Source organism: Salvia miltiorrhiza, chromosome 2 (assembly GCF_028751815.1).
Source record: "Salvia miltiorrhiza cultivar Shanhuang (shh) chromosome 2, IMPLAD_Smil_shh, whole genome shotgun sequence".
Classification (NCBI taxonomy): domain Eukaryota; kingdom Viridiplantae; phylum Streptophyta; class Magnoliopsida; order Lamiales; family Lamiaceae; genus Salvia; species Salvia miltiorrhiza.
Window position 1 is genome coordinate 53,362,896 of NC_080388.1, and position 11,219 is coordinate 53,374,114.

General features: G+C 35.1%; 1 protein-coding gene across 1 annotated transcript; it reads left to right on the top strand.

Annotated features, from left to right (window-relative positions):
- The first annotated feature begins 3,117 nt into the window (after positions 1 to 3,117).
- LOC131009739 (uncharacterized) lies at positions 3,118 to 10,638 on the top strand. Its single transcript, XM_057937147.1, has 2 exons — positions 3,118 to 3,339; positions 10,210 to 10,638. Exons 1-2 carry the CDS (start codon positions 3,118 to 3,120, stop codon positions 10,636 to 10,638), a joined length of 651 nt encoding a protein of 216 aa, XP_057793130.1.
- Positions 10,639 to 11,219: the final 581 nt, after the last annotated feature.

Genomic DNA, 11,219 nt, shown 5'->3' on the forward strand with positions numbered 1-11,219 from the left:
TTTTTTATCCCTTATATCGAGTATTAATTAATATATTTTGCGCTGATGCTTGACTTGCAATTGACAAATGTCGATCATTAGTGCATTTTCTAAAAATACTTGACTATTATTACTCGACTTGCAATGATTGAGTATATCGCGAGCATTGGTGTATGTACCACTAATGCCCGAATCGCAAAGGTCGAACATTAATATTAATGTATTTACTATAAATATGCTAATGCTCGATATAATCGACTCGCAATGGCCGGACATGTCGAGCATCAGTGCATTTACCATTAATGCTCGACAAGCTCGATTTGCATTGGTTGAGCATATCGAACAAAGTTCGCGATTTCAACAAAATTTGTGATTTAAGTAAAGATAACTTTGTCATTTCAAATTCAAAATGTATAGTTTTTGTAGTTTTATTTTATAGTGGGTATTTAATTTTTTTATTTTTTATATTTAAAAATGAATAAAAGTAACTATTAACCCTAAAAAATATTTGGATCTTTTATGTTACTCCTTCCGTCCACCAATTCGTGTCATAGGGAAAGTGATAAATAACCCTTCCCCTAGGACACAAATTGATGGACGAAGGGAGTATATTTTAATAAAGATTTGTATCGTGTCTAACAGGTATACGAATTCAAGCTCATGGCATGTAAAGGTATTGGTAAATGATAAGAATGGTCTTTAAAAATGTTCAAATTAAATAGTAAAACTAAAGATTATCTACTAAGATTAAAAAAAATAATACTCCCTCCGTCTCACTGTATGTGAGACATTTTTTTTACACGGAAATTAAGAAAAATGAATTTTGTTTGTAGGTGAAAAAGTGAAAATGTGTTTAAAGGGTAAAATCTTTATCAAAAAAGGAAAGAGTCTGACTTACAGTGGGACGCCTTAAATATAAAGAGTCTCAGATACAGTGGGACGGAGGAAGTAAATAATTTAGCCACACACTTACCTCTTTATCCTTCGCATACAAAACTTAAAAACTATCCACTAACTTTTTAGTTGTGAATTCGAGTTTTTGAACTCAATTTCACAATCAAAACTATTTCTAATTGTGAAATCTAATTTTAAAATTTAAATTTACTTTCGAGTTTTGAATTCTAGCTTTAAAACTCGAATTATGAATTTGATCTTTAAAAATCGAATTTACAACCAAGAGTATTCCTAGTTGTGAAGTCTAGCTTTAAAACTCAAATTCACAACCAAGACTATTCCGAGTTGTGAATTTGAATTTTTATATTATAATTCACAATCCAAAATTATTCTTGATTGTGAATTCAGTTTTTATTTTAATTCACAACAAACCTATTGATTGTAAATTCAAAATTTTTTACTTTAAAAATCTTAATAATACAAATATAAAAAAACTCAATATTCAAACAAAAATAATCTCCCACTCAAACATAAACGAATTCAGAGAATTAGGCTACCAAGATATATTCTTTAGAAACAATATACTTGCGTGATCATTTTGAAGAAAAAACACAATATTTGACCACTAATTGAAAAATACAAAATCTAACCATCTTTTACGTTTTAGTACTATTTTGCCCTTAATTAGGGCGGATCGGATTCGAGTTTGCTCGCAGATTAGGCACACATGGCACTATTAGTGTCAATAGTATCATGCACGAATGATACTAGTGACCATATTAGTGCCAATAGTGTCATACACTTGTGTTGATACACTGTCTTGTCTTATATAGATAAGTACAATTATATAACCATTTTGAACACTTTCCCGTAGGGTTTAGATTATCCATTTAGATTTTAGATTATCATTTAAGGTTTAAATTCTTCATTTAGGGTTTAAATTCTCCATTTAGGGTGTTGCACTAATGGTACTTATGGTCATATTAGTGTCATATTAATCTCTCTTATGTAGTATTGCACGAATGGTACTTATGGTCATATTAGTGCCATTAGTGTCATACCATATACTATCTCTTATGGTCACTAGTACCATTCGGGCATGACATTATTGGCACTAATAGTGCCAAAAGTACTAATTTACTTAGATTTTTTTTTTCGGTTGGTGTTTTTGGCACTAATAGTGCCATATGTGCCTAACCCGCGCGCAAATCAGAATTCGGTCACTCCTAATTAAGGGCAAAACATTCTTAAAACATAAAAAATTGCCAGATTTTGTGTTTTTTCAGTTAGTGGCCAAATATTATGTTTCCTTATTAAAAATGACTATTTTAAAAGAGCTTTTATATATATATATATATATATATATATATATATATATATATATATATATATATATATATATATATAGGGGAAGGTTAAAATAAAAACGCTTCTTAAAATATAAATTAGGAACCATTTTCAGCCCTTAGATCATCAAGATCTACAGTTGATTCATCACCTTGTTGGATAAATTCATGGTCCTGAGTTCGAATCACAAAGGTAGCAAAAAATTATTTTTCGCAATTCATGCCTTTTTACATTTTATTCATGCGTGTTATACATAAAATTCATGCATATTTGCTGGTTCGTAATTCTTAAAATAAGGGTGGTTTATTGAATAACCGCCCATATATATATATATATATATATATATATATGTTCTTAAAAAAAATTAAAATCAATTTATTGAACGACACTTTAGAGCATCCACAGTGCACTCCTTATAGCGCTAGACCAAGTCGACGCGTCGAGGGAGCCGCGCACTGGCATGCCGCCGTGGTGCGTGCTGGGCTCCTTGCCTGGTGCTGGGCATGATAGAAGGATGGGGCGCGCGCATCATGTGGACGTGCCAATTTTTAAAAAAGGGAAAATTGCATCTAAATACACAAACTTTGTCGAAAATCCATATTTGACGCGAAGTTAGGATTTTACATTTTAATACACCAATTTAAGAAGTTGTTCAATTTTGACACAATTTTGAATTCAGCGACCGGGATATTGACGTGGCAGCCGGAATTGCCACGTCACACACACACACACACTCCACTCTCTCTCTCTCTCACACACCCCACTCTCTCTCTCTCCTTCCACACGTCAGCTCACCCCCCAGCCACCCCGGTCGGACCCTCCTCCTCCCCACACCGCTGCCGTCGAGCCCCCAGCCGCCCTCTACTGAGAGATCCAGGTCGCCGCCGCCGATTGACCATGGTGGAGAAGGCGGCGTATGCCTTCGGCGAAGATCTGGGCAACGCCAAGTTCAATTTCCCCGAAAATCCACCGAAGATCGAGATCCAGGTTGCCGCCGGCCGCTTTGCCCTTGCGTCCACCGGCGCCGAGACCTCGGGTCAGGTCGACGATCTCGACTCCCAGTCGAACTCGCTCTCCTCGTCAAAGGCACTGCAGTACGCTGAGTCGCCGTGCCCGTCGGTCTCCAGAAGGTTGTAGACGACGGCGGGGGATCGCTGCTGCTCGCCAGAAATCGTGGCCACAATTTGGGGCCTAGGGTTTCAGGCGGCGCTGCTGCTTGATATACAATCGGCGCCGACTGAAATTTTGGGCTCGCCTGCTGCAGTCACCGAGAATTGAGGGCGAGGCGACAACCTTCACGGAAGAGGTGTGGTGGTGGAGAGAGCAGGGGCGGCGGTGGGTGCGACGGCGGTGTGGGGAGGAGGAGGGTCCGACCGGGGGGGAGGGGTGGGGTGGGGGAGCTGACGTGTGGAGAGAGAGAGAGAGAGTGGGGTGTGAGAGAGAGAGAGTGGAGTGTGTGTGTGTGTGTGACGTGGCAATTCCGGCTGCCACGTCAATATCCCGATCGCCGGAATTCAAAATTGTGTCAAAATTGAACAACTTCTTAAATTGGTGTATTAAAATGTAAAATCCTAACTTCGCGTCAAATATGGATTTTCGACAAAGTTTGTGTATTTAGGTGCAATTTTCCCTTTAAAAAATATATATATATTTTTCAAATAAAAGGAGTTGCACAGAAATGGGGAAAGAAGAATAGAAAAAGAAAAGGATAAAAGGTGAGGCGGTGGGTGAAGAAATGAAGAGGAGAAAAAGAAGATAAAGGAATTGGGCCGGGGTTGGGTAGCATTTTTTTTGTTTTTTTTTTTATTATTTTTTTTTATTTTTGATATTTTTAATTTTAAAATTCTAATATTTTAAATTCTTTTAATTATTATAATATTTTTAATTATTGTAATATTTTTAATTTTAAAATCTTATATTTTATTTTAACTAATATAATTTTAAAATAAAAAAGTGAAAATACGATTAAATGGAAATGAAAATTATAGCATCTCTTATAGACGCAATGCACTGTGGAAGGAAGGGAGACGATAGAGTGGAGATAGCGCTTCTGCTCAGCACTTCACTATGGATGCTATTGTAAACTTGTGCCAAAAAGTAGTAATTATTTTCTCACGCATAATACAATCCTGATGCATAAAGTTTCATAGAATAATAAAATAATGGTTGTTCGAATTTTATTTATAAAATTAAAAATAAGATCTGATGATTTCATATATTCAGTTACCCATACAAATTTTCAGAAGAAAACAGAAGGCTTGGAGACAAAAGAGAAGACGACGACGCCATAGCTGGAAAGATCACCGCTTGCACGCGTAAAAAAGCGCAGCAGTGTCTCAACTCAGTTCCTTCTTTAAAGTCATCGCAGTCCACTTTATAATGTCTCAACTCTATTTCCTTCACCAGTCATTTTTCTAGTGAGAGAAAATAGAGAAGTAGAAAGAGAGAATAAATCATAGATCTGGTGAAGGGGAAATCACATAGATTTGGAGAAGGTGAAATCAAAGATCTGTTCAAACCATTCAGGCCATATATACTAATTTTGTGATTAAAATACATGCAAGGGCAATAATGTAAACTTAAATAAAAATTGATTAATTTTTAATATTCGCAAATTCTTGTGTACTCTCCATGACACTAACACTTGCATTAAATAAAAATAACACTAACACTATTTTGTTTTACAAATGACACTATCATGCTATAGTTTTAGTGTCATTTCGCGACAGTGTTATTTATATAACATGATAGTGTCATTTGTAAAACAGAATAATATTAGTGTCATTTCAAGATAGTGTTAGTGTTAGTGTCATTTGTAAAACAAAATAGTGTTAGTGTCATTTCAAGATAGTGTTAGTGTTAGTGCCATTTAATGCAATAGTGTCATTTGTAAAACAAAATAGTGTTAGTGACATTTCAAAATAGTGTTAGCGTCATAGAGCACGGTGTTCCATGGAGTACACAAGAATGCCTCTTTAACATTTTATCTTAGTGGATATTTTTTATTTTTGCTTATGAATACTTTGATGCATTGACTCAAATGATAAATATATATGCGAAAAGTATATATATGTCTATGGATTGGATCAAATGAAAATATCTCTTAACTTATAAAATATGCAAATTATCCTGTGCGACCGTAGCACAGGCGTGTGACGGGTCGACCTGGATCCAAACCCGTGCTCTTGATCCACTTGGATTTGATCCGTGCTCCCAATATTATTACATTTGTTTGTAATAACTGTTACTTTTACTAAGCATAATATATACATTTGTTCGCATAAATGTATATTTATGTTAATATAAGCAGTTAACTTCAATATTGTGAAAATTGTAATATTTTAAAAACACTATCTTTCTTTATAATAATAATAATTATTTTTTATTATAATAATAAATAATTTTTATTACAACAATAATTACAATTAATATAATAATTTTGAAACATTTATTTCTCCATATCAAATATTACTTTTTATTATAACAATGATTATTTTTAATGAGCATAAATAATTACATTATTATTTGATCAAATAATTATTATCGTAAGAAAAAGTAATTATTGATATGTATAATGTTTTATATTGAATGAAGGTAAATATTTATATTAATATAAGTATACATTTATGCGACCAAATGTATATCTTATGCTTATTAAAAGTAAATACTCCTATTAGGGTTTGGTGTTCAGGTTTAGGGTTTAGTTTACAGGGTTTAGGGTTTAGTTTATAGAATTTAGGGATTAGAAAAATATAATACTTTATATTAAATGAAGGTAAATACTTAGATTTATATAAGTATACATTTGTGTGAACAAATGTATATTTCATGCTTATTCAAAGTAATAATTATTATAAATAAATGTAATAATTTAGGATTCAGGATTTCGGGTCTGGGGCGCTGGTCGGGGTGGACCCGTTGCACTGGAGTGCGACCGCCGCATGCAAGACCGACTGTATAAAATACAAACCCTTTACACTTAACTTATAAAGTAATTGTACTTGACCTAGGGTTAGGTTCATGTAGTATCATGTCCTTAAGTGTTACTGCCTTCATCTCATTATAAATATCTCAGTTTCCATAATTGAATATCCCATTACTAATGTTTCATTCATTTTTTGGCAAATAATTAAAAGACTAATTAACTAATAGGCCCACAACTTACTCTTTCTTTATATTTTTACAAATCCCAATTTATATCTCTCTCTTCTACCAACTCATTTTATCTACTAATTACACATTTTTTAATCTTCATGCCTAAAAGTAATAGGACATTTGTAATGGAACGAAGGGAGTATGTAATACTAATCTGGACCACACATCTTGTTCATGTGGAACAGTAAAAATGTGACACGTGACAGAGCATTTTAGTACCAAAAATGTTGGGGCCGGATAAATAGGAATACAAATTTTGAGAAAAAACAAAAAATAGAAAGTACCCGACGGCCACAATGATGCAGCGAGAACTGCACGTGACGACCGACTTGATTACAACGTAAATATCCACCTAGTGAGATTGTTACTTTTGGTAAGATGTGAGATTAATGAATAAGGTATGAATAAGACAGTATATAGTTGAATAACGATGTCAGAAAATTAGTAAAATTTTCGCTCACTTCAGGATTCAAATCCAGGTTAATTTTTCCCCCTCTAGGTATTTTTCAATTAGTTAATTTGAAAAAAATGTTGTAAATGTTTTCGGAGTAACAAAACTCTTAATTTGGACATGTATTGATGATTTAATTTTGAAAGAAATTTAGTTGACGAAGATCACCTCAATAAAAGACAATAATTCAAACTGTATTTGGGAGGTAAATTTATAAATTTGAAAATGACCCTCCAACCTTCAAGTTGTACCTGATCTTGATTTTAGGAAACATTTTGATTTTGTGTTGATATGTGTGGTTGTAGTGGGCTTATGGGAATCAATAAACAGAATCAAAATTGAGAAACTTACAAAACTCTAATTAAATTAATGGAGATGTTTTGTCAATTGAGGAAAAGTTCCAATTAAGTTGGACTGTTCCAATAATTTATTTGCCTTAGTATATTTGCTGCTTTTATGTGCATTATTAGTTAGACAAATTAAATATATGTATTTGGTGTTTGGCCATTTGTCAATAATTATAACTAGTTTATATGCATTAATTAATGTGCCACTTTAGATATTCAGTGCATATTTGATAGGTATTATATTAAATAATTAAATTATTTGAGGTTATCTATGAATTTATTCACCATTAATAAAATAAAACACATATAATATAATAATACTATACCATCATAAAAATATAAGTTAATTAATTTCTTCTAAAATCATGAACTGCGTCAATAATTTATTTTTCTTTCTTTAACTTTAAGTTGTAGTACAAATAACGCGAATTTACATTTTGTTGCCAAAAGTCCCCCCAAACCACAGTCAAACTAAATTGTTTGATGTGAATGATTTTGTGTGGCTAATAAAAGATAATTAAGGTTTGTTGGAGAAGTAGAGCTGATGTGTCCGAAAACCTATTAGTATAAAGAATTTTATTATTATTCTTTATTGAATGACGGAGAGCTTGAGAGACCTCGTTTAAATCAGTCTTGACGAAAAGAATCAATGGTGATCTCTCAGTGCGAGACACGATAATAATTAACAAATCAGCATTGAAATGAATAAAGAAATTTGCACATGCTCTATGTCATGCTGCTCAAAACATTCAATGCGCTGAAGAGATAAACCTTATCTTATATGGGGATCTTGGCATATCAAATTCGATTGGCGTCACCAACAAGTATACTACACGTGAACCTGTGAAGGACGAGTTTATCCCCAGAAAGCGTGTAAAAAGATTGAGGAAAAGATGACCATGCCCTCAGCTTAGATTCATCTATTCCCTTCATTTTCCTTTGTATATATGGGGATCTTGGCATATTAAATTCGATTGGCGTCATCAACAAGCATACTACACGTGAACTTGTGAAGGATGAGTTTATCCCCAGAAAGCGTGTAAAAAGATTGAGGAAAAGACGACCATGCCCTCAGCTTAGATTCGTCTATACCCTTCATTTTCCTCTCAGTTGCGAGACACGATAATAATTAACAAATCAACATTGAAATGAATAAAGGAGTTTGCACATGCTCTATGTCATGCTTCTCAAAACGTTCAATGCCCTGAAGAGATAAACCTTATCTTATATGGGGATCTTGGCATATCAAATTCGATTGGCGTCATCAACAAGCATACTACACGTGAACTTGTGAAGGATAAGTTTATCCCCAGAAAGCGTGTAAAAAGATTGAGGAAAAGACGACCATGCCCTCAGCTTAGATTCGTCTATACCCTTCATTTTCCTTTGTATATATGGACACATTATTTAATCTTTATTTTCCCGCATTATAAACTCTTTCCAGATCTAAAGTTTTCCAATTTTCTAAATATTCATCGTTCTTTACTTTTATTCTACCTTAATTCACTGTCATATTCCTCTTGTCTTCGACTACAATTATCATCTCTGACAAATCATCAGAATTTAGCCATAACTCTATTTGGGGAGCTTGGACGTCGAAGATTTGTACCGTATCTTTAATATTTCTCGACTAAATTTCCTTTATACACCGAATTTCTCTCTCTTCCACTTTAGATTAGTGATTTAATTTGTTGTGGCTAAAAACCCACCCCAACATGGAGTTTAGAGCACATATATATTATATAGTCTAAGAAAAGTTTTGTACCATATTGCTATAATATATTAGAATTAATTAATTTATTAAGATTTCTACTCTCGGAGGAAACTACAACAAGCTATACATGTATACATATTATTAGTATTACAAATTAAAATTCAAATTCATGAAAAAGAACTAACTATAAAATTCTTTATTTTAGAAGCAATTGACCCTAAAAATATGCATGCATATGATGAAATTAAACACTAGAAAATCCTTTGTGAAGAATCTAGGAAATCGGATTCCACGTAATTAATCAAAAGAATAATATGCATGGTATAGTATCTCATTTCAAATCAAACTTTATTGCCAACTATGTTGTCGATATATACTTAGTTCTTTTGTCGAATTAGGTAGATTTAGAAATGTTACAAGAAGAAGAAATGCAACTGTTTATTTGTTTATTTTATAATTAAGGGGCATCACATATATAAGAAGTAAAATGATGTTATTAAAATTTCAAAATATTTCAAGCAATGTTTCTTACCATCAATAATAATATTTACACTTTAAATCCACTTTTCTAACAGAGTGTACCGTTAAATTTTGCTAATTCAACGAATTTCGATGACGTGCATGTCATTTACGTGAAAATTCAAACTCACAATTATAAATGCCTATACTTCTTTACAATTTTTTTCATAAGAGCATCTCTAGCGCCGGGGGCGTGCCGGACCGAGTCGGCACGTTGTGCATGCGTGCGCGCTGGGGTGCCCCCGGGACTCGTGTTAGGCGTGCTACTTGGTGCCAGGCACGGAGTGGAGAAAATGTGATCGCATGGATAGCACGCGTTTTTGAGGGAAAAAAAATGAATTTTCTTTTATAAAATTGACTATTGGCTGTGATTTTTTTTCGTTCAGCAATGGCTCTCTCTTTATCTCCCCCTCCCTCACATTTTTTTATTTCCTTTCTATTATATATAAATACCTCATCATTTCTACTTCAATTCACACATCCTATTTTTCTTCCCAATCTGCATACTTTCTTCTTCTCTAGCAAAATGTCATCATCATCATCTTCCCATTCTTTCTCCGACTCAAGCGGCGACGAGCGACGTGTTCACCAATTCGCCCAACTTGTGTTGCAATTTTACGAAATTACTAATGTTGTTGGTCCGCCAGAAACCCTCCTAGACGAAGGAGGCTAAAGAAGAAAGCTTACATTCATCGGGATCGTGAAGCAGGAATATCTACGATGATTAATTTGCCCCTAATTCTGTCTACACTAATTCCATGTTCCGGTGCTGTTTTTGTATGCGCCACCCCTTGTTATTGCAGATCGTCAACGCCGTGCAGTCCGATCATTACTTCCAACAAAGTTCGGATGACGAACTTGGCACATCTACCTTCACACCTCTCCAAAAATGCACAGTTGTTATTCGGCAACTTGCATATGGAGGTGCAACTAACCAATACGATGAGTATTTGCGTATTGCAGAGTCTACATCGTTGGAGTGCTTGAGTAAATCCTGTCGAGTCATCGTCCAACTCTTTAGCGCAGAGTACTTGAGGAGGCTGATGTCCGCTGACTGTCAAAGGCTTTTTGCACTGCACGAGTATGGGTCCGGGGATGCTAGGAAGCCTAGATTGCATCACTGGGCGTGGAAGGATTGTCCAGTGGCGTGGCAAGGAGCATACATTCGAGGTGATCAGGGGGAGCCAACGATCTTCCTCGAAGCTGTCGCATCCCAAGATATGTGGATCTGACACGCGTTGTTTGGGATTCCTGGTTCAAACAATGAAATCAACGTGCTCAACGCATTGACGTTGTTTAACGAATGGCTGGAAGGAAGGAAGCCAATGGCTCCTACTACACGAGTGGGTACTACTTGACCGACGACATCTACCCCGATTGGCCCACTTTCATGAAGAGCCCTCCCTTTCCTTCGGACGAGAAGATTAGGAGATTCAAGTTGATGCAGGAAGCCGCTCACAAGGACATTGAACGAGTTTTCGGCGTGCTTCAAGCTCGTTGGGCAATCATCAAAGGACCAGCTCGTTTTTGGAAGAAGGAGGCGACATCATGTTCACGTGCATCATTTTGCATAATATGATCATCCAAGACGAAGGCGACTACGCATCATCATAAGAAGAAGAGGTCACCAACAAAGCTTCGAGCAGCTCAGTCGCATCTCGTTCTCGCATCGGAGCTCTGCCGGAATTTCGAACGTATGTGGCTCGACAATCCTCCGTGCAAGATAGCGAACCTTCACGCTCGGCTCATCTCAGATTTGAATGAACACATTTGGTCTCGTTTTAATTCGATTGAGCCATAAAAAATTATTGTA